Source organism: Coloeus monedula (genome assembly GCF_965178545.1).
Source record: "Coloeus monedula genome assembly, chromosome: 14".
Lineage (NCBI taxonomy): Eukaryota > Metazoa > Chordata > Aves > Passeriformes > Corvidae > Coloeus > Coloeus monedula.
In genome coordinates, this window is record NC_138794.1 from 4,918,495 (window position 1) to 4,943,815 (window position 25,321).

Sequence of the window (25,321 nt, forward strand, 5' to 3'; positions counted from 1 at the left end):
TGTTTCAAGAATTGTCCCTTCTTATTCAGGGCAACCACAGTCTTGAAGCATCTATTTTCAAAAATCTCTCTTTGTTACCTTCCTTTGCAGGTACAATCATCCTGACACAGCTGCCTCCAGCCTCCACCCCTCCAAGGAATAAAGTGGGGGCTGTGTGGGTATGTGTGTGTGGGTGGAAAATCCCATAAAATACTGAGTCAAGTCTTGGACAGTTCTGCAGAGACATAAAAGAATTCAGGACATATCATGTCTATGGAAACTTTCCTTCCCATCCCACCAGCTTTGCTGTGTGTTGTTTACTGGGTGCCTTGCTTGTCTTCACTCTACAGGTTGTGGTGCTTCGTGGACATTCAGTGAAAACAGCTGATGAGGAACCTCTGTTTTTTCCTGGGATAAAAAGCATGAGTAGCTATTAACTCCCTATAAACAAAACATTATACAACTCATTCCCCACCTGCCCTGAGGCAACAGTCTTACTAGTCAGTCATTCTGTACTAAGATGTTAAAATCAAAAATACTGGTATCTGGTTTTAATTCTCTGTTCTCTGACTTCCTGATCTGCTGGGCTGGGCACGTTTCAGAGACAGATGGTTCTTTAGGATTCATGTACTTAAAAGAGCTCACAGACAGAAATAAAAAAAAAAATAAAGAAATCAAGTGCTGTCAGTTGAAACAGCCCTTCACACGCAGAGTACCTTTCTGATGCATAAACCTCTGATAAATGTGCTCTTCAGAACCAAAGGCTACAGAACAAAGTCCCAAAGGAGCTCTACAACAGCTTCTTGTTTAGTCAACTGTCTCAGCAAGAACACACTTCCCTGAAAAAAGGGATTTTTTATTTCTTTTCATTTTTTTTCAAGGAGTGTTAAGAGCTCTGAGTAGAAAAGTATCAATCTTTGACAAGTCTACAAAAGACAGAGGAAAGACAGACCTTCTGACAATATATTTTTGGTATAGAACTTCTGGCACAAATACCTACAATAGACTTTCTTGCCCTTTTTTGTTTTTTTAATAAATAGGCTGATACAATTTGTAAGTGGATGTGGAGAAACTAATATGGTGATTTGCCAGTATAGTGCAGAACTCAACCCATACATTGTTTTGATAATATATTACTTTTCCATTAGACGTAAGTTTTACTGTTACTGATGATGACATTTAAGGCAGGACAGAACTGTATTTGCCAGGGCTGTGTTTCTTGTCATGCCTCAATTCAGTCTTTGAATTTCTTTGGAGAATTTTATATGGGAAGCCAAATAGGAGTCTCATCCAGCTCTTCTCTGTATCAGCTGGAGTTCTAAATAATTCATGGAAAGTCAGAGTTCAAAACACATTTGCATTCCCTTGGCTGGTTGTCAATATGAGAACCACCCCCTTTCTTCTAAGAAAGATCACGCAGAAATCAGAGCTGGGAAACAGACATGGCAGTGAAAGACAGCTCACAGACCAAAAAATCCTGTGCTGATCTTCAGGAAGAGTATGTGTTGAGGAGAAAAGTCATCCCTAACCTTCACTTTCACATGGCTATTTATCATCTGTTCAGTGCTGTGGAATGCTTTACTCTGCTTCTCCACTGGTGAGCCTCTGGTCTCTGGCACTTCCCTCTTTCGAGCTGAACACTAATTTTCTCGTTTTCACAATTTGAGTATCTACAACATCTGGATTTTGTGGCTGCTTGGTAACAAGGGTTTGCAGCTGGACAGAAAACTGCCTAAGCTGAAATCATCACTGCAAGACAACGTGTTATTAGAAGGTTCTGTGAGACAGGTTCCCCAGCCCAAATCTCTGCTTGTGTAACATGGAATGATGCTTCCATAATACACATGAACCACAGAAAACTGTCACACAATGCTCTTTTCTTCTCAAGGGACACCTATCAGCTCAATGTTTGCTGTGGTCAGTCACCATTTCCATCATGAAGTTCTACGTTGTCCCACTTATAAAATATGGCAATAAAAGATCACGCCAAGACTAAACTTGGCATACAAGTTCTGCCCAGAAGTAACCTCAACTAATCTTTTTCAGTTAGCAAGTGAAGTGACTTAGTCATTTTTGAATCACTTGAAAATGAAAGCTGTAGAGGTTCTGGTTCTCATCATTTTCTTGCAGCCGCTGCTCTGCACTTTCAGCACCCCTTAAATGTTCAGCTGAAATGGTTTGCAAGGACTCCTGGGGAACCTGACTGTCCTGAGGAGCCTTTGTCATGGGTGGGATTACATATCCTGCTGCCTGCCTCGTCTAAGCAGAGAGGGTGAGGCTGAAGGGAGATGTTATAGCTGGATTTCTATGTGCCATGCTGCCTGCAGCCCAGAATTGAAGGTGACAAACCTGGGTGTTTCCCACTTGCACCACTGGAGATGCTGGGTGCAGGAACAGGGATCTTACAGCCCTGACACATCTCAAGACACATCATGGAATCACTTGGGGTATTTCCAGGCAACCATACAGAGGTGTCTGTATTCATCACTCTTCTCTTTCATGAACTACTTATGGAGAATTAGATTTGTAGAAATCAGTCTTGCAAAGTGCTCTGGAACACTGTATTTTAATAGATGGACAGTCTACAATACTTGCTCAGTGGTTTTTTTGGAAGTTAATGTAGCAGGGGAATTCTTCAAAAGTGTTTTTTCTCTGCACTTAAATCTAAGTTCTGTCTGTTCCCTGCACCATTAGAGATTTGCTGTCTGCAAATGTTGAGGCTCTCACTTGCACTAGGACTGAGCCTGCACCTGAACCCAACATCCACCAAGTTCCACTGGTGCACCCTAAGTGCAAAGTGGACTCTGTTAACAGATCCTCCTGTGGGATCTGATCTTCATCCGTATTTGAAGTGATTTATTTTGACATCTGCAGATTTTCAAGAACAAAGAAAAAGTGAAAAGAAAGAAAAGGAAAATGAATTATCACTCTGAATAACTGCCCCGTTCCGATTAATCATGCACATGACGCACATAAAGACTTCTTGGGAGCACTATTTGTTGCCATCATCACGGCTCAGCTGCTCTTTTCTAGATCATTTCAAATCTTTCATACATTTCACAGTTGAGCTTTCCTGTTGCTACAATGTGTTAGCAATTAATGCACCATAAACAAGCAGACAATTGTTCCATTTCCAGGGAATAAAATCTCCAAGGACACACAATGAAATAGCAACTATCCATCCTTCCCCATATCCTAAGACTTCGAAGAAGAGCAAGCAATGAACTCCCCAAACACACCACATGGTTGAGGCCATGATTAACAGGCACTTCAATCTGACACACATTTTACAACTCCTGAAGTCCTGTCTCCTCCTAACTATCCACTTCCTGCTTCTCCTTGGTGTTAGGACTCAGAAGACTTCAAGAAACCCCAGGATAAGGTGGGCCAAAGAGTTGTCTCTACCAAAACCAAGAGGTTTTAGCTTAGTTTAGCTTTCAGCTGTATCAGGCCCTTGATGTGACTCATATGTAGTACCACATAAATGCCAAAGGAGGAGAGGGTGAAATGAGGTGAGGATTGCATAAGCTGTGTGACTGCCAAAGAAATGCTCATGTGAGCACAGCCCCAGTCCCAGTCTTATTCCTGGGGGCAGAAATGTGAGCAGGAGCCTGCTTCCTCCACTGGCTTGTTCTCTGTCGCTCCCCTTTGGCAGTGGCAGCCTCCCAAGTTCTCAGGGTCTGGAGCAGCATCTCTGTGTAGCAGGACTGCTAAGAGGTGCTGGGAAAATCCCGGCATCACAGCACTAATGATCAGCACTCGTAACAAGACAAATACAACCAAGGGACACTGCTCGGATCTGCCGCAAGGCAAGTGAAGTTTCTCCTTTCTGTCACTGCTTCCCCAGCTCAAGGGCTGAAGGGGGAGGTTATGGCACTGAGAAAATGGACCCTGAGAAATTGAGGAAGAGAGTAAAATTAAAAATCATAACATAGTGTTACACTTTCACTTGAAAACCTAGGCAGATCCTGTGCTCAACAGCCAGAGGTCACTAAAAGATGAGGATGTTCCTGATGCGGGAAGGGAACTTCACTTTGAGCAAAACCAATTTCACATGCAGATGACTGGCTTGTGGTTTCCATCACTTTCAAGCTCTACATTGCTCTTTGTTCTGCATGAAACGTGCCTTTGGAAAGCCAATGAAAACTTGGTTTAATAAACACCAAATCAGAGGATATGAATCTGCCTCCTTGACATCTTCTAAAATGTCACTAAGGCACACATTATTTCAGGTCACTGCAGTATTTCATTCAGGACCTGTTACAAAGCTGCTACTCTCAGTGTGGCCTGTGTTACAGCAAGGGAAGTGTAACTGGATGAATTGACTCTAGAATCAGCTCTCTCCTAGAAAGGTATCCCAGAGGAGCAAGAGTGGAGTGATGGTGCTGAAGTCCTGCTGCATGCTGCTTATGAACAAACTGAGGCTGGACTGACAGTCCCTATAGAAGACTGCTTCTCTTATTTAATGGTACCTTATGGAGCCAAGGAAATATAAGTTTAAACTAATAAATCTAGAGCTTTCTGGTTATCTATATGCTCCACAGACTGACAGAACTACTTGTATACAAAATTACTGCACTTCACCAGCCACACCTTTAAAACAAAACGACTCAAAAAGCTGAGCAGGTGACCCTGCTTTGCTCACACTGGGAAAATGTTCAGCTCTCCATGTACACCAGATTTACAGGCCTTCTGTGTCAATCTGACAACTCCAAAACACTCAGGCAGGGAAAAGATTTCGCTCTATAAATACTACTGAACTTCTCTTTCCACTGGCTACGGATCAATTCAGTGCAGAAGAAAAGCCCATAGCTAAGGCTGGAAAAAATACAGAGCTGGGTTTTCAGAAGTGCTCTGCATTTGTCTAGTCCAGCTCTAGTTTGAGCAGGTTAAGTCCCATAACTGAGCACTTCTGGAAGTCAAAACATGACTGCTCACTGAGGCTCTGGAGTAATCACTTCTTGGACAAGACAGTACGTATGTTAAAATGTATTCCAGGCTACATAATAAAAACAGAGGTTGTGCTCTTTAGCAAGTCTCATGGTATGAAACTCAGCTGTTCTGCCCTGCACAGGTTCCCCTGTTAACTTGGTTTCTATCCATCTGGATTTTCACCACAGAATTTTGCTTTGAGCTTCCAATTTGAATACATGAGAGCTCTGCCAAAACCACATCACATTCAAACCACAGGAAATCATGAATTCGGCACTGTTTTGACATGGAAGCTGTAAACAGTGTGCAGGTTCACTCAAAACGGGATCACTGTCCTCTGAGTTATGAAACACAACAAAACTTCCAGCAAACCAGGTCAGAAATCTTAACTACTAAAGCAAAAAGAAATTATGTGATTTTTGTAAGGATCAGGGCTTTTTAATATAATCCCCTACATTTTTTCCTTCAGCTATAAGCATAATACATGAAGAATAAAAAGAGAAGTTAGGTTTCCTCCTTTCAAAGTTGAGTTACAACAGGATTTAGCTAATTCTCAGCTCTAGCACACACATCCTATTAAAGACAAGGTAGTTTCCTATTGGCAGCTTTGAGCATGTATAACTGTAAAAGCCAGAGTTGCAGAGGAGATATGAATATGGTTTAGTTTTACGTGCAACATGATAGGTAATTAACTTACAAGTAACTTACACTACTGCACAGGAGCCTCATGATTAAAATCCAGTATATTTTCAGTTGCCAAACTGATTTTTTCCCCTCAAGACTGATTAGCAAACCACAAGGAACTTGTATGAAAACAGGAAAGTCTAAAGTATGATTTTTGACTTCAAATTAAACGCTGCCCTAAAGAAACACATACTTGTAAAGAAGTCACAAGTTCATTGAGGATGAAATGAAAACAATCTAGATTTCCAAACCAAGCCTGAGAACAATCCAGATTCCAAACCAGAGTTTGAATGTAGAGCTAACATGAAGATGGCTTGACTGAAGTCAGTTGAATAGGAAGCAAAATGCAGTCACTCAAAAGATTTATGTTACTGCATTGCCTGCAAGAAAACACAGTTTAATCTTGCTGAGTTTCACTTTAAGCAGATTTTTAAACCAGGCACTCCAAATGTCAGGAAAAGCTCTCCAGGGATGTTGAACACACAGAACCATACATCAGACATATCTGACCTGTCATAGAGTTTTCAGATGTACACAGTTGCTCTCGCAGCTTTTCCACATCGTCTGGATGAACCTGTTCATACAAAGTGCTGCCAAACCACTCAGACTGAGGCTGGTTTAGCACAGGAGTCACAGAATCTGATACGTAGATCACTCTTCCCGTCTCAGCTGCAACTACAAACAGGAACCCATCTGCAGCCTCCAGGATAAGATGTTTCAGTTCCTTCCAAAGAAAGGATTTGATTAGAATGCCAGCCAGGAAAGGGAATTAAATGTAACATTTGTCACTGTTGCAGAATATTGTTTTCTTGTGATCTTAGTAGCTGATCAAAACCCAGACAGAAATTTTCACTGATGTAACAATACAACCAAACTCGCAGCAAGGCATAAATTGCCCATCTCAATAACAAACAACATTTTGTTTTCCCTCACTGCCTTTCATCTGGTGATCTCCATGCACTTTAGGAAAATAAACAACTAATACTCACTGCATATACTGTGATAGGCATCTAACATTAAAAAATAAAAAGATATTTCAGAGTACAAACAGAGGAAATGAACAGCTCTAACTCATGGCAAACTCATCCCTTAATTAAAGGTACTGAATAATTTAATTGGAAAGAAACCAGTAAGACTTTCTAGTTTGGTCCCCCCTGGCCCTGCTCAAGATGAGCTCTGTTTGTAAATCAAACAGTCACTGGATAAAAGGCAGAAAACCTAATGGGAACAAGGAAAGAATCCCCAGGCTCTTCGTCCATTAGGGGGCCTGAGATTCCATCGCTTTTTGCTTTCTTTTTCCAGCCTGTGAGTACAAAGCCTCAGCATCACCCAGAAGTTCTACCTTTCCTTAACAGAGCTTGAAAACCTCTCACAGCAAAGGATGACAACTACCACTCCTGGAAAACAAGTGAGAACAGCCTTTGGTGGCTCCAGTGACCACCAGAGCTTCTTAAGATACTGCACCTGGAACTCAAACACAGAGCTCTGGACAACCCCAGTCCCATTCCAGGCGAGAAAGCTCAGCAGGGTTAGTGTGCAAGTGGTAGGTATTAGCTGATAAAGTGAGGATAAAAACCTGGCAAGCTACTAAGAAATGGATAACTCATCTCAATAAACAACAGATTGTCAACTTCTGCTGCTGTGCTATAGAGAAAGCACACTGATCCTGAACCACTGACTAAACCAAAAACTTCATAGCACAGCTGGCCACACTATACTGAGGATAATATAAACAGTTTTGCACAAATTATTAAAAAAGGGGGAAAAAAACCTCTGTAATTCTGCAAGAATTTAAAAAATTTTTTAAAATAATTTAAAAAATTTTAAAAAAACCCAAAGAAATTGCAATGAGAAGTGACTAGGGTGTGCCACCAGCAGAATGGCACAGTCCCTCCAGAAACACACTTCAGGAGAGCTGGAATAAGCAGCAGTGAGCACAGAGAGGTCAGCAGCAGCTGCTGTTTATCTAAGAGAAAGAAGTATTGCCTCCAGCCATAACTTCCATGTGTAAGTGCTTAAATCACTTCAGACCACAAAAATGAACATTAGACCCATAGGACTCCAAAAACAATGGAGGTGGTAGGAATTTTCAATGCACTCAGTAAACACAGGTTTCCTTCAAGCACTGGGTGCATCTTCCTTCTTCCATCAAAAATGCAACCAAGCACAGCCAGCACAGATGGGATTCATCTCTGCCCAGTTCAGCTGCTGGGAACGCCAGCATTAAGACTAAACAAAGTTTTTAACCTTCCTCTAATCCCCAGAGGGAGAGGCAGGTCTTTCCAGACTCATTTTTACTTATTTTAGAGAATCTTTGTTAGGATGGGAAGAACCCAGATCTGGAGGTGAAAATTCCTTTCTGCGAGGCAGCCAGTGACTTGTTCTTCAGGTGGACAGACCATGATAAGAATGCCAATTTGATTCTCCTAAAAGAAAGATCTGTCACAGTCACAAAGATCAAGTTCAAACAGTCACAAAGAACTCTCTGTATTCACACCTTGGATATGTAACTGGTACCAGCTGCTACACTACAGGACGGATCAAGGCTCTACTCCTCTCAACATTTCCTCACATGTTTTAAGACCAAAAAAACAGAGAAAACCAACATTTTTGTAAATTCTACCTGCTCTGTAAGAAAGGAAGGCTTGTAAGCTCCATCAGTAGATTTGTTTCCAGTGCCCCTCATGGATTTCATGTGGGAAACAGCCATCCGAAGAATGGTCAGCTTGTCAGGCTTACGAGCCAGGGCGCTGCACGTGGGCACCATGTCCGACAGCTCGGTGATGTACTGGGTCATCTTATTCCTCCTGCGCCTCTCGATCTCACTGTGATTCTCCCTGAGCATTTAAAGAAACACCAAAGCAACAGAAAAGAGACATGAGTGGTGTAAAAATCTGAACTGGAGGTAGTGCATCATAATGATTCGCATTTGTTTCGCTGCTTGCACCCCAGGAGAGCAAAGTGCTTTACAAAGCCAACCACTGTTATCTCTCAGTTTACAGACAGAAAATCCAGGCCACAGACAGATAAATATGATTTGTCCATAGCTGTGAAAAGAACCCGTATTCCTACTTATTGGCTCATGGCCTTAATCTCTTAACCAGTTTAATCTCCTTTGGTTTAAGGACAAAAATGAAGTAGAAATGTGTGAGGAACTGACATCTGCCAACTCCAGTCAAACTCCCAAATTTGCTGTGATGCATCTCTCAGCTGCTTATGAAAGGTGTGCTTTAGAGGAAACCTCTCACTAACAACTGGATCAGGTCAGCAGGAAGCATCAGCACTGACTTATGAAAAAAAACCCACTCAACGACAACACAGACCCCCAACAATGCTGTTTGGAACATCCCATATCCCTGCAGGGAGTCACTACATGCCTGCAGGATCAGGATGCAGCACTGGGACCATATATGGGATAACAGTACATACCAAAAAAAAAAAAAAATCCCAATAAGTAAATAAAATGAGTACAAAAGACAGCAAGTAAACATCTGGCTCATCAGACATAGACTGGAATTTATGTTCAGGGACAATTTAGCACAGCAGGGAAGCAACAATGACAGTACTTGATGCTGCCCCAAGTTGGGCTGGGCTGCAATGTTGTCATCCTTTAGAGGAATCATATGGCTGAGGTGGTGAGTCAAATTTGAGAAATCCCAAAATGGACACCCACCAAAACCTTTCAGAAACAAAGATCTCCGAGTTCAGTTTTCCCATTCTGGACATCACCATTGCTTGACTGGCATTAAGGAATCACACCAATATACACATTTGAAATGGCCCATATGGACCTAGAATGCTTCAGTGCCCAGCACTTATTCTTCTCATACTGTACCTGTCAGGTGGCAGCTAAATACAAGTACACGACAGGTAGATGATGCTTCAGTTGTCAAAGCAGCATCTTCCACTGATTTCAATGAGCTGTGCATGGCATTGTCTTGTGGGATCGCTGGCTGATCCAACAAGATGTGAGAGGTGATCACTTGGAGAGTCCACCAGCATTGACTGATGTGATAACACAACATTAAAAGAAACTGCAACATTCTTTGGAGCTGACTGCTATGAAGACTGACCATGAAAGCAGAAGCAGGGCTTGGCACACTTTTGGGACACTTTTAGGAATGAAGCCTTTTCTTAAAATGCAGGAAAGAATTGTATGCTGCTTCCTGAAACGAAGGAATGCATGGCTTGCCCTGCTTTGGGTATCCTGCCTCTGCACATACAGGTGTTACATGCACGAGGCACTGTCTGCAGAAATACCACTTGTTAGGGCTACATGCAGAGTTGTTATTACTGTGTGGTAAGCAGAAAATCCAGCTGTGACAGCCCATGGCTGCTCAGTAAATAACAGCCAAGCCTTGCCTGAGGTCACTGTCTATGGCTCTGTAATAGTGAACCTTTCATTTCACCTGGCTGAGGAACAGCCCTTGTGTGGGGGTCTGCACAGATGTAGGAAGGAACAGGGCCTGTGGGTGTTGGATCATACACACACCACACAGAACAGCTGGTGTGACAGTGCACGTGTACACAGAGCACACGTGTGCACAAGTCAGCTGGGACACGCAGATAAAGATGGACATGGGGAAGAAAAAAGTGTTTTTACATGATGAAAGCTTGCTCTAAGTTCAGCATTCTCACAGAAGCGGTGATTAAGAAAAAAAGAGAGAGAGACAAAGAACAGACATATTCAACATACATTTTACACTTATAAGTACATATTACACTGTCTACCCCTCAAGTATTTTTGTACTTCTGGACATTGAAAACAACCATTATATAGAGTAAACAAAGAGACTGTAAAACTTCCTGAGAGAAAAAGAGTAGCCCAACAGTCCATTTCATTTATGATTTTAAAAGCTAGGAAGTAATAGCATGTTAATCTACTGGCTGTGAAAATGTTCAAGCAGACAACACCCCAAAAGTTTCCTGAAACTAGTTCAAATTTAAATCCTTAAAAGAAAAAGAGGGGCTGTGCTCCTCTTCCAAAGTGTGTGTCCTAGGAATCCTGGCATTCATAAACTTGAACAGAACAATGTCCTAACTCTGTCATCTCTAATTTTTTTTTTATATATGGAAATTAATTTATATGGAAATTACAGAGGGACATAAAATTTTGGGATACTGGCAAGCTGATCCAAAACCACTTAGGGTTTGTAATTCTGATTTCAAGCAGTTTTGGAACAGCCAAAAGATTAGTATGAACAGCATCATATAAAAGAAAAATGGGGACAAACTATGTTTGACTTCCCTTTTTCCTACCTGTCCCTTCTGTGTTAGCAATACTTTGATCATCCCACCTACAGCAAAATAACCATCTCTCTAAGCTAAGGCACACGTACTGAGATTTTTTGGACACGAACATCCCCCTCTTTTCTCTCAGCAGCAGAGCTCTACAGGACACGCCTACCTTGCAAACTTTTCCTTATCACCAGTGATTTGATCACCATCATACCTAGAAACAAAAGATAGTACATCAGTCAACAAGGGTTATGCATTGCATGATAGCCAACACACAGCAGAAAGCAAAAAAATTCACAACTGCAGTTACAAAGAGCAGCAAGAAAAACGAGGGAATGAGAATGACACAGCAAAGAAAACACAGTCTGATGATACTTCCAAGCCATGCCAATTCAGAAGCTTCATTTGTATATTGAAAAAAATAGAAGACACATTTCAGTGGATTTAAGCAAACACTTTAACATACACTGATTTCTTGGGAAACTTAACAAGCAGCACCAGTACAGAAAACACCAGTGAGCTTTAATCCACGGCAGCCCATGAAATATTCATTGCTGTGCTGGAAGTGAACGGGCTGTATCTGTTCCAGCTTGCAACCACAGCTCCCTCCATTCAGCAGAGGGCACTGATGGTCTACAGATAACACAGGAGGGCAGAGACACGGCTGAAGGGTGATGCCTTATGTGAGGGAGCCTTCAGGAAAAAGTTCTGTAGGTACAGACACTGTACTGACTGCTGTGGAGGCTGGCAAAAGGCAGGCAGGCAGGTGAAAATGCTGGATAAATAGAAGCGAAATTTAAACTGGCTTAATTCCCTAGAAGTAAACAGGTACCTCATTCCTACACAACTCAACAGAAGCTGGATGCCCAGCCAGGTATGTGTGGTGTTTGAGCAGCACCTTCATGGAAGAAATCCAAACCAATGGCATTTTTGTCCTGTGGGACTAAAGCTTCACTGTTTCTGAAGCATTGTCCCAAAGACAGGCAGCAATGTGACATATCAGTAAAAAATTACATGCTGCTCCTCTTTCTCTTTCCTAAAAAACACACTAATCATTTGAAATTAGATTTTGAGGACGACTCATTTGTTTGAAATCAAACTGCTAGTTCCAAAACACAAAATGTACGTTTTGGAAAACACAAAAATAAGGTAATGGCTTTTCTAGAAGTGAAGAGTGTAAGTGCTCGAGAACAGTTAAATGAGATGTTGTATTAGACTCACACCTTTCCAAAATGATGTAATTTATTACAACAGACAGCCTATGAAGGTCCCAGGTATTAGCTAAGAAAGTAGTACAGCCTAAACAAGCATCTTTTTCCTCTTCTAACAAATCAATAATGAACTTTTACTTTAGTTCTGTCTGAAACAAATTAAAACTAACCTTAAGTAACCCACCTACGCAAGTTCCTCACTCAAACACTGAAGACAAAGCTTGAACGAGTCTTGAGCCGTGTTTCTTTAAGTTGTGTTTTAACACCAGCACCCTCAAAACATTCAAGTGACAACACCACTTTACTCCCCTTAACTCTGCCCAGAGAACAGGCTGAATCCGAGTAATTTTCAGCAAAAAGACCGATTCAATAAGGAATGGGCACATTACAGGGGAAGCACATGCACAGGCTCCGTGTGAGGATGAGGTGCCATGCAGGGATACCTGAGCTGAGCTGGAAGCCCTGGGAAGCAGAGTGTGTTACCTCCTGTGGAGCACTGAGCTAACACCACTGCTCCTGCACTCCCATGAGCCTGGAGCTTCTCTACTCATCCATCTCTGCTTGACTGGGCTGAAGATGTTATTGCCTGCAACTACTGGTTTTTCCCTTCCAGTCTCCCAGCTGAGCTCTGCACACGTGCTCCTTCAGGCACTCCAGTCAAAGCCAGCTGGGTTAGCTTCAACATTTAAACAGCAGTTCTTTGATAAATTTGACCGAATTATTATTATTAATCAAATAATTTTGACCGAAACAAGCTAGGAATAAGTCATGGGAGCAATGTGGAGAAGGGAATAACTCGAAGAGGATGTCTGAACATAGCTCTGGGTGTCTCTGCATGGGTTTTCTGTACTCTCTAAAAACAGAACAATCTTGGGTCTATACAACATTTACAATGTAAATATCAGATTTTGATCTGACACCTAAAATCAGCTGTATCTAAGCATAGCACAGCATACCTCTCCATTAAAAGCAATGGAATTATTGGCTCAACACACCACCAAAGTTTGAAAGGCCAAAACCAGAATGGGGAAGGACCAATACACGTGTCCCTGTGTGCCCAGAAACCCTGATGCTTGTGCAGGCACAAATCAGGTCCCATTCCTCACAAATCTTGTTCCCTTAACATGTGTCTTCTAGCAAATATTAGGACTAAGCCCTCAAATCACCAGTTTTAACACCAGGGACTGGAACAGCCTTTCTGTAAATGACATCAACCAAACAGGAGTGCTGTTGGTATTGTCCAGTAAATTATGATATGGTGTCACAGTGTATCTTCAGCACACTTCTCTTTCGGACTGACTGGGACAACCTTGTTAATAAACCCTACAGTGACAGCTGTGTTTCAACAGGGCTGCTGCTACAGAGCTGCAATTACAACTTGGATAATCAGCAGTTACCCACAGGCTTCAAAGTACCTACACCCCTCACTGCAGCTGCTTGGTTTCTAATGAAAAAATGCAAACAGTGTGACCAGAAAAAAAAAAAAGGAAAAGTGAAAAAATGGCAATGAGGCTTTACTGTTTATTTCTAGCTTTGAATATTCCATGTGAATTAACATTTTTTTGTCAATTTTTACTATTCAGTTACACTTAACGGTACATAATGTAAAGCTCATTAACTTTAAAAAAACAATCCACCTCTAGGATCTGTCAAATTGTCTTAACAAGCAATTAACATCTGAAAAAACTTAGAAATGAAATTTCATTTTCAGTGGCCGAAAGACAACTTCAGCAACGTCAAATAACCAAAGTTCATCTACAGCAGTTGAAATAATAAGCTAAAAGTCACAAATTTTCTCATCTGATATAGCTGCAGAGTGAAATTGTGACACACACACACTGTCAGCTTTATAAGCCAATAACTACATTAGGCACATTTCTGCCAGAATGCCTAATTTTCAGAGGAAGCTGATAAAAAGAGTAACTAGTATTTGGGTCAAGATGTTGGCAAGTTCTTCACTCATATTTATATTGCTTTTAAAACATCAGTAATGAGACAGCTGTCTTTCCCCACTGAAAGAAGTCAGTGATTTGGCCAACTCTTTGTACATGCTCACCTTGAAAATTTGCTGGGCCCCTCCCCATCTTCATCATCAAAGTCCATTCTGTAAAAGCAAGATTTCCAAATCAGCAATCAAGTCGTTGGCAATGGTGGCATGAACATTCAAGCCAGCTGTTCTCAATATTGCTGGATCTGTGCTTTGACTAGAGGTGTTAACGACTGAGGAATCCAGTCTTGCTCACACTCTCCAGTCCTAGGAGCAGCTCATTAGCTGATTTATGTCCCAGACCTTCTCTAGGCAGTGGAAGAGAGGAGTCCTTCCTTGGGCCAAATCCCAGCCTGCCAGTTTGGCTCCTCCAGGGAGCCACAAAAAGCAGGAACCTCTTTCTTCACGCCTTACACAGACAGACTAGGAAGATTATCTTCTTAATTTAGACATCTAAATTAGACTCCTATATTAGGCAGTGTTATTGTCTCATTCTCATAGATATTATCACTACAAAGTTATACGACAGCATAATTTACAAAGCATTTTAGACATTTTTATACCTCTAAAAAGAGGTGGATAAATATACATATCCCAAATTACAAGGCTGTAACTCTGCCATTTAAGTAGACAATCAAGCTGATATAAAACTATCATATACAGTTATTGTGTTAGTGTATTTATTTTAATAAAAAAATACATTAGTATGATATACAGACCTTGATCAATCACTTTTAATTTGTGTAGACAGGAAATCATAGTTTTGTTTTGCAAACACTTTCTCAGATTTTTTCAACACTCTAAGCTTTCTAACCTTTCAGTGTAATAAAACTTCCTACAACTGCAGATTCCATGTCTCCAGCACTGTTCATATTAACAGGTGTAAGTCCTGTTAAAGGCAAAACCCCTTCAAAGTGACAATAACATTTATCTCAGTATTAAAAGAAGTCCTGCCAATTACAAATTGAGATTTGTATGTCCAGAGCACAGGAACAAAGATGCCAAAACACTCTCTGAAACTACAACAGCACAGAGAAGTACGAGTGCCAGTCAGGCATGCCCTTCCTTCCTAAATTCTGACAACCAAGACAGACTGGCCCATAAAGGATGTGTCTGAGTCACAGCAACCTCTGTACAATTGGGATGAGGGCAGCAAGTCAGCACAGGAACTGGACATGGCATTAGAAAAGTTACAATAATATTTTCCAGATGGCAACAGTGATTATTCATTTCTGGAGGAAGCGAAGAGAAGACCATTTTCCCAAAAGAGCTCTAAGAAAAGCTGTGTATTTAACTTGCTTAACTTTGATGCAATCACCATTTTCACTACCAATTACGTCTTTGCTCACCTAATTACCACCAAATCTGGTTCCAAGGTCCGTGACCCCTCAGCTGCCTTGTGCAGAACACCACTAGCCCCCCAGTGGCCAGTGCCCCCACCTCTGCCACAGGGCTGCAGCTAAGACAGGACCCTGCTGCTGCTGGCACCCCAAATGCAGCCTTCAGTGCTGGCACCAGCAGCCTGGATCCCCCCTGACCTGCAGCACATGCAGCACTCCCAGGAATTTAACATTTACACCCCATGGTCCAGCCCAGGGTCTCCTCTCACCTACCTGCTTCCTCCTCACATGTAATAATGTGCCTGCAGGTGACATTCCAGAACAAACTTCCCAGTTATTTTAACTGCAAAGTTTCTACCTGCACTGAAAATGTGAAAGTCAGTGTTACAGAAGAGCTGTTGGTTTACAAGTGGAGGGCACTCACAAAAGCATCACATCCTTACTTGGTTTCACTGGCAACTGAAACACAACTGAGAGAAACCCAGTTTCAAACTGGGGGGAAAGGGCTGCAGAAAAAATTATACACCTGTGGGGGAAAGCCTTTTCTTCAGGGATTTTATGAGACACTGGTTTAACCTGGGACAGATTAATTTTGTAACTCCTTTCCTTCTCCAGTACACTGAGATCTCATGCCTTGGTGGATATGGTTCTATGATTTACTTTGCTTCCAGCCAAATACTCCAGCTGAGTGCTAAGGGATGGATTTTCCCCCAAATCAAGTATTAGCTGTACTGCATTTAATCTAGTTCATTATTACTGCAATACAACGCAGAGAAAAGAGAAGATGGTAACAGTTTAAGGCTTGATCCTGCTGCCTGCACTGTATCCCCACCTCTGAAGGAGTAAGGGGGACTAACACACCTATCTATTTAGACGGCTGGATATCAGCTTCTCACTTTAGGAGATCCTTGATGGGTTAATATCCACAGGTAACACCTCCCACATTAACTGTGGGCTCATCAGAGCAGAACCTGAATGCATATGGTATAACATCAGTCTGCACCAGACTAAGTCTTTAAATAACAGCTTTGCTGTGTCAAACTACCCAAACCCCTTTATTCCACATGAAAATTGAACATAAATTTCATTAAAAATATCAATACTTTTAAAAAATGCAACAGCAAATGCATCTCTGTCCCATCTTTGTTAATAAACACATTTCCTAATTTCACTGTGCAAAATGAGAAAACCCTTTGAAACATTTAAAAAAAAACCCCTCAGGTATAAAGTCATTGATTCCAATGTCCTGTCTGATCCACTGTGTCTGCTTTACAGCGAGGCAAAGACAGTGAATCAGTTGTAACCTTTAGCAGAACACAGCAGAACACATAAAAATAATATTCCATCAACCTCCTCATACCCTGACAGGTAAGATCTTCTGTTTAGATAGAATATACTGCACATTAGCAAAACAGTAGAAGCAGCCTCCAAGAAGACAAATGACATCATTTCAGAAGATTCAGAAAGACTATCTTTTATCTTCATTTAAAATTCCCATTAAAAAGAGGCTTTAAAAAAGAGCTGCACTATGCTCTTTTGTTTTGAAGAGACAGCATAAATCTTGTTTTCCTCTTTCATACTGTTCACATCAATCGCAAAAAGGCCTGATGCATGAGGTACTTATTAAAATATATTTTCCTTAGAAGATGTGGGGCTACCATAAATACAGCGATAAAAGTATTTTTTAAAATTTAATTATTCTCAATTACACACATTTCCATAAAAACCTCAACAAACCAAAACCAGAACTCCTCCAACAAGACGGACCTGCAAAGGTTAAAAAGATTGACATGCAAGAGGATTTCAACACTGCAACAAAATTAGTATGTAAAATTCCCAAGAAATGTCAAAAGATGCTTGCCGTGATTACACAGTGTAGGAAGGGGGCAGGCAGGAATGGTCAGGAGCAAATGCAGCTGAGAAGCAGATGGGGATCTGTATTACAGCCTTTTATTCAGCACAATATTGGGGGGCAGAATGATGGGATGAGGTCTCTTTTCCCCAGATCTTTTCTCTGGTTCAGAGAAAAGGCAAGACTACACAGTGAACCAAAACAAAACCGATGCAACTGAAACCAACTCATCAAAAAAACCCCCAACCCTCCCTGCCCAAGTACAGACAGCCCAGGAAGGTGAAAGAGCCCCTTATCCTCTAATACTTCAAAGCCTAAATTAAAAACACATTAAATAAAGAAGTGAGAGTGCATTAATCTAAGCCAGTCATTGACCACTGCAGTGCATTATCTTACGCTGTCACTTTTTTCTTTGAAGCAGTTGGTATAATTTATAGAAAGGAAAAATATTTTTCCAAGCTGTCAATGAAGCCAAGTGCCGACACGGCAGAAACACCTTCTGGATAGCCAATGAGTTTAAACTGATCTACATTCAAGTCCACACAGCAATTATTCTGCCAGCTTGCCTCAGCAATTATGAGAAAAGAAACAATTTTCAGAGATAACCAAAACTGGGAAAGCTGGCTGTGTACGCAAGCTCCGCTCCTTTATGTTTGACACAAAACATTCACTTCTAAAATGCCCAAGGATTGAGGTGTACGAAGATGTATCACCAGCAATGAAAGGATCGAGTGTTAGCTGCAACTTTGTTCAAAGAGAAGCTCAGAGGAATTAGACACAGCAGGCATTCTTTCCCTCAAGGTCTGAATACACACACACTGAACATAAAAAAAAAAAGAAGCACTCTCAGCTCAGGCTTGGAGAAGGGCTATTAGTTCAGAGCTATGCTGCACAGATGAAATACCATGGTCTGGGTATAAAATGGAATCTGTACTAATTTACTCACTGAATTTACATGTTAAGTACATTTAAAATAATTTGATTTTATGTTCCTCCCACCCTCCCCTCACTTCACCTTCTCACAAATAGATGACAATATTTTAAATGCAACAGTTAAAGCATTTCAATTAATATCAAGTCAGTATTTAATATAATCAGAATATTTCACAGTCAGCAGCATCAACCCTTGGCAACAGTAAATTGCGAACTGATATTCAGAGCTGACATGGTTTATGATCAAAAAAGAGATCAAATATCCTGCAACTCAAGTACAAAACCTTATCTGTGTTAGGTAGCAATGAAAAGATGTTAATGCTTTGTCTTTTCTTTTGAGCTCAAGTTTAAAAAGGTTTTCCCACTGAGCAGCTTGAAAATAAAAATATGATGCCTGTCAAAGACAGATTTTAGGAGTTTCTCAAACCAATTTCATACAGTTAGCTCAGCATAAGAAGGGGGGAGATATTCAAACTGTTCTGTCCAAAGGAACACCCCTCACAACAACCACCTGGAGTGTTCAGTCACACCAACTTAGCTCCACGTTCCAAGGTCGGCCTTCTCCCTTGTTAATTCACTCCGAGATTGAGACTCCAGCACTGACACTGGAGCAGACACAGAGAACTGGCAACGTACCTTGCTGAACAACTCCCAGAGCAGCTCTTGCAAGGAATAATATCCTCCTTAGGTGTTCGCCAGTGAAGGTTTTACTCACACTGTCGATCCTGTTAAGCCCTACCACTGTCTTATTTAGGGCTAAATATAAGACTAATCAATCTCTTTCGAAGACACTCTCAGATCAGGTATTTCTGAGAAAGCATCACCCAAAAACCATTATTATTTGTGATCAACCTTTGATAAAAACAGGGTGGCTGTCAACACTAGAGAGTAGTTTTCTGCTCTTCCCAAGCTCTTGCTACACTGTTCTTCTAACACAGAGAACTACTACGGGTTGCCACAGAGCAATCTGGTGTGGGAAACTACCCCTACACCACATCAACCTCTGAAGCTAGGTAAAACAAATTTTCTTCTTTAGCAGAGCCTTCAAGCTTGTGTAAGGGCTGATTTTGATTCAGGCCCTTCTCCCAGAAGAACATCGTGCTGCACTTCCAGTGAGACCTAGAATATAGTAGTCCACAAGCTCTGAAGAGTGAGTGCTCATGTTATTTCTGTACCTGGAACTATTAAGAAAACATCTTTAACTAACAGGCCTATCTTTAAGAGATTCCAAGTGTAACCTTCAGAGGAAGTTGATCAAGTCTGCATGTGCAGTCTTGCTACCTTATTCACATGATAAATCAGTGTGAGGTTAAACAGATGTAAGCAATATGCATTCATTGTATCTACAACAGCCACAGGATCCAAACTCCTTTCTGGATGCTTTGCCAAACCTGAAAGTCTTTTGAAACAAGCAAAACAACAAGCCCATACACTGATCAGCAAGTTTCATCTTGCAGAAAGAACAGATGCATTGAAGAGAAAAACAATACATCAGTGACTAATATCATAATGCAGTTTACATAAATAAAACATTACATAATAAACATACACATATATACAGGTACATTTGGAGTTTTACAACACAAGTAATTTCCAGTTTTGGACCTGCAAAGAAGAAAAAAAAAAAAAAAAAAAAAAAAAAGAGAGAGACAGCTTACCCAGAGCGACGCTTTCCTCCCCTGGAGGGCATGGATCCTGCCATCCTCACTTGTCCACTCGCCATTGGAGCCACTGGCAAGGCCACCGAGCCAGGAATATCTGATGCCATTTCTGTAAGGCAGAGGCAGGGGAAGAGGTGGGGGAAATCCTTTAATCCACTACCTTCAAGGAGAAACCTCTGCTGATAACATTAGAGACAGGCCCTTCCCAAAACAAACAGAGAAAGCTTTCCTTTTTATTTCTAAGGGAAAGTAAAGCCCCGCAGATTCACAGATCCTTTACAAGAAGCCGAGTTGGGTCAACAGCCATTACAGCGCCTGGGAGACAGAGAGAATTGCAGGTAGGTACCTCTGTAATTCCACTGACCTAGTGGTTCTCACTTTAGGTCTCGAAGGGGCTTGTCAGATGAAGGCAAACAACTTTCTACAAGTTAAAGTGCCCTATACAGAAATGCAGAGCTGAATTCCCAAAGCAAATGAAGCTGCGGCTCATGGTACCAGGGTACCAAGAAAAATAAAAGTTCAAGAACTCAGTTTGCCAGAGAGGCCAAGAGTTGAGAGCAGAGATGAATGATCAGGTGATACTGGTTTTTATTATTTATATTCTGGAGGCATTCAGAGGGCCAGACTGAACTTAGAAGAGCTCAAAGGCTTCCTGCATTTCTGTGTGGTGTCTTGCAGAACAGAACTGAGCCCAAAATCCAGGCTGATATTCATCCCTTTGCCAGGGCTCGAGGTATAGACACAGGTTACTGAGATCCTCAAACCTCAAAACTCTGATGTGAGGACTGCAAAAGCTCACCTTAGGAAACAGTTTTCAGACTGCTAATGGCAAGTACTTCTGAAGTCTGTTAATAACAGTTCATTACACTTCAAAAAAGAAAAGTGGAATGTAACATATTTATACCCTTTTCTTCTATCCCATTATTAAACATGGGACTAAGAATATTTTTCCTCTGTGTAACTCTCACAAACTATATGAGCAATTAAAACTTTTTTCTAATGCACATATACTTTATTCACTCCGGAGGCAAAATCTACAGTCAAAACATTTAATTATCTTGAAAGAAAATGCATCTTCCTTCCAACTTTTTTTAAAAAAATATTGGCAAGGTGTCTGGAGCTACAGCTAAATATAATTACTAATGGAAAGCAAATCTGTTTTAAAAATCTTGCTATTTTTTCCCCAACAGATAAGTATGAAATAACTTCAATTATGGAAACAGGAATCCATGCTCTTTCACTATGTCTGGAGAGCACTTCCATTTCTGCCACACTTTACATACATCCATTATGCAACATTATGTATTTCAAATAATAACATTTTATCTGTTCACTGATTTCATGAATTTCTTCTAGTACATTTAGTTTTATTAACTCCTTTTCAACTAAAAAGCAACAGAGCACAAGTCTGCAAGGCCAAAAAATGAGACCTCTGCCTATGCCCCCACACCACAGAAAGTTCCACAGTGGCTAAAGCTGCAGCTGTGTGTGGAAACACAGCATTAATGCACATTAGCATATCTCCAGACAAATAAAAGCATCAGCATGCAAACAACTGGTAAATCACTATTTCCAGAATAAGTACCCTTAGCTGTCTAATGCCCATAATTCACTCAGAACATTCAAACTCATCACTCATGGGTAGAACCGAAGGTCATTTTGAAATGCTCTGCTCACTCATTTATTAAAGCAGATGGTAAAAACCATAATAAATCTATCTGCAAAGTGTCCCTGTCACTCAGAAACACACTTCAGTATAGATCATCAAGGAGATCAGATTTTTTTAAAGTAGTTACTGTAATACAAAACTGTATTTTAAGAGTAAGAACAACACCATATTTGATACTGTGACGAGAAACTCTTGTAACCTCATTTTCCTCAATCTAAACCAAAGATGATGAAGGCCAAGGGATGGATTCATCTACTCTTACAAATCCAAGAGCCAAAGCTAATTATTTAAGGTAACTTTACCAAAAAAAGGAAACAAAGCCCCCTTGCCCTCCTTTATGCATTCCATACTTAGAGGTACATCCAAAACAGGTTGAGCAAACCTCTTTCTGTAGGGCCCTTGCTCTCACCACTGACAAGTCAGGGAGACCCAGACAGATAGCTTTGATCATTTTCCAATTTAGGTGGTTGTGGACAGGCAGAAGGAGTTGTTTTTCTGCACTTACATTCAGCCTTCCTTGTATGCAGATATAAGAGGCAAGGGCAGCTAGCAAGATTCAAGCAGGAAGGACAAACAGAACTGTGTATTTTTTAGAAGGGGGAAAAAAAAAGGGTTAAAGGAATGGCCAAACCAGAGGCATTTTACAACAAACAAATCATCTGTCTAACAGGGTATAAGCTAAAGAATTACTGTGTAGATATCTGGATTCTATAGAATGGCACATCCAAAACAGTGCAATACAGAAAGGGACTTCTTAGACAAATTAGCCTTCAGATACGTCTTCACAGTCCTGGGAGAATGAAATCAAGCTCATTGTGCTGACTGCTCTAAAAGGGGGTCTTCAAAAATTTCCATTTCCAAGCTATGAGCACAAGAAGAAAACAAAATTTAATCAGGGGATGCACTGACACTCATCCACATGAAAGCTCATCTAAGAGGGAGGAAAGGTTCAGGCCCTTCCAATCACAAGACTTTCCATCATGCAGCAGTGCGGTGAAGTTGTGACAGACCTGCACTCAGATCAGTGTGTAAGACACCCAATTTACCCTTCCATTTCAGAGCTTCCCATGCCAGGGACACCACCCATTCTGTGAGCTATTGCAGCTCTCGTGAGGTGCTCAAGGGTGGACGAACACTGCTGAGAAAAGCAATCAGCATTCCAGGCTCTCTCTCCTCACACTACAGAAATATGAGATCTGCAGATGGAGAAACCAAGAGGCTTTGGTCTCTTTGAGACCACACAGCAAAGGAAACAACTCCAAGGGCAACAGCATCATGGAGCACGAACACCCTGAAGATGACCCACCCCAGCCAGGGCAGCAGCAGAGCTCCTCACACACTATCCTGGTGGGCCAACAGTGACACCAGAGCACTACAGGAGGACTTCAGAGATGACAAAGTGACCTCAGTGCTCAGCTGCAGCCAGCTGGGTGGCAGGAGCCCTATCCAAGTTGTATGGCTGTGCAGAAATGTAAGCAATAGATTGTGGCTGTAAAGACTCACACGAGCTGAAGGCCGCAAGAACATCTGGAAAGACGAAGGAATGGAACTGAACTGCTTCCCAAATTATGTTCCTCTCTACTCATTCATGAGAATATCAAAAAAAGAAGCAGATCTTGATGACATTTTTACATCTATAAAATATGCCTGGTGAGAAGCCAAAAGCAAAATCTGATGGAACAATCAGCTGCTTCTCTGACTAAGCATCTGTGAAGTTACCTGTCTGTGTGTGCTCTGGAAAGAAAACAAGAGAAAGAAGAAAAACAACACTCATAAACTGGAGTCTCAGATGGAAATACTGTGCTAGAGAGGCATTCCAGGGAGCCTATCAGCATAAACAAAACAAAAAACAGCATACATCAGATACAGACCAAAAGAAAAAAAATAACATGAAAAGTCTTGAGAGTAGCCCACAATTCTGTATAGTTACATAAATTTAGGGCAGTCCCAGTTACTCCGTTGGAGCATAAAATCATATGGAAGCCCAGACCTGCAGCGTCAAATTGGTTACAGATATATTTAAAAAAAAAAAAAAAAAAAAAAAAAAAAAAAAAAAAAAAAAAAAGACATGCTGGGTCAACAACCATAAAGATCATGTTTCCAGGCATGAAAAATGCAGAACTAAACCCACATCCAAGATACATGTTAACACTGATGTTCACAGAAGTGTTTCAGCAGCAACAAGTGTTGCGAAACAAGCTGCGCTCTTTCTGAGATTGAATGTTCAAAGAGAGGACTTCCCTTCTGCCAATGAAAATAAAACTAGTGTTGCTTACTTTACCCAAAATTAAAACACCAACATAAGGGTATAATTCTCAGGAAGTAAAACAAGGTCAGGCTGAACATTCATGAAAATCATCTGTAACCATCAAGGCGACGTTCTGAACAAATTTCTTTAAAATCTTTAAAAGGTGTTCCTCAGTGTCAAATAGAAATTCTTTTTTTTTTTCTGAAAAAAATGCATGCAGTATTCCATCTGGAGGTTACAAAGTTCCTAGAGATCTGCCAAAGAACACAGAAATGTTATTAGAACAAAACCCAGCACAAGACTCGCAATCTTTAGTGAACATTCGTCCAGCTGGACAACACTTGACAGCTCCTGTCTTATCACTGTCATGTCTGCAAGCAGGCCAGATCCTGCCACTAACATTTATGTTCATCTTGGGGATCCCTGAGGAGCTACACTAATCCAGAACCATGTTAGTGCTCAATGTAAAAGCAGAATTAGTCCCTCCATTTCTGCCCAGACTTAATTTCATTGCTGATCGTTCCAAGTTTGGACATTACACTTTACTTCAGTGCCACATGTAGGTCAACCCCAAAATATTCACTGATGTTTCTGAAATAAAAGACAATCTGCAAACGTACATTGACAATACTGCGATAAAATAGAGGGATTTATGCCCCAAAAATCGACGTTCATCTCAAGCTGTTACACAGATCTGCAAAAGATATAGCTGCTTCACAAAGCAAAGCACAAAGAGCAAGCTAAATGCTGCACAAGGATACCATGAAACTGCATGAGAACCCAGATCATGGCAGAATTACCAAAAAGTGCAGCATGCCAGGATGAACCTGGACTTCTCTTTTATGGCAGGGAATTATTAAACCACAGCTCTTAAGCCCAAACTTTAAATCCCGAGCCCCACCCCAGATCCACTGCCTGAAATGCAGCTCTATCTTGTTTCTGACACAAATTTGGGACTTGCTGAGGTACCCCCCAGAGAAGGGCAGCTCTTGGGCCAGGTATCCTCACAGGGAGCATCACACAGCTCTGGAGGTGGTGGCCCCTGCTCTGCTCCTCTCCACAAACCACATCCATGCATCCTGCTGGGAAGCTTTGAAATACAACCAGATGCTGTGCATGACAAGACTTTCTGACAAAAAGTCCTGTTAACTACACTATTTTCAGCCACTCGAGCTATATTCCCCTCACCTAAATACAGCAGACACAGACAGGGCCAGGTTAAAAACCCAAAGTCTACCGGAGAAATGTTTTTGCCAACTCCCAGAGACTTTGAATCCCTGACATTAACTGTAAGGATCAATTCCAGGTTTGCTATTCCATGTCAGGTACCACTGAGCATGCTCTCCACAGGGCTCTTTTATCCTTCAGCATCTACTGTAATAAACAGGATTAAAGTCAGATACCAGCATTTGACTAAACGAGAGGAAATTCTACTTTTATCAATACAAATGTGACAGATTTCCAGCCACTAATCCATAGAACGATTGAGATGTCAATCACTTCCAAGTAAATGTGAATCTAAGGCTAAACACAGAATTATGAACATGCCCAATCCCATCAACAGCATCGTACACAGTGATTTCAAAA

The 25,321-nt window shown here is 41.2% G+C and overlaps 1 protein-coding gene across 1 annotated transcript in view; it reads right to left on the minus strand.

Moving 5' to 3' along the window:
• The window catches only part of ARNT2 (aryl hydrocarbon receptor nuclear translocator 2), a 94,393-nt gene that overhangs the window by 49,738 nt on the left and 19,334 nt on the right, over nt 1-25,321 (minus strand). Inside the window, exons 2-5 of the mRNA XM_082290472.1 lie at nt 19,815-19,926; nt 14,101-14,148; nt 8,219-8,432; nt 6,106-6,319 (exon numbers count right to left, since the gene is read on the minus strand). Of these exons, the coding sequence (XP_082146598.1) occupies nt 6,106-6,319; nt 8,219-8,432; nt 14,101-14,148; nt 19,815-19,926 (588 nt within the window). The remainder of the gene's footprint in view (nt 1-6,105; nt 6,320-8,218; nt 8,433-14,100; nt 14,149-19,814; nt 19,927-25,321) is intronic.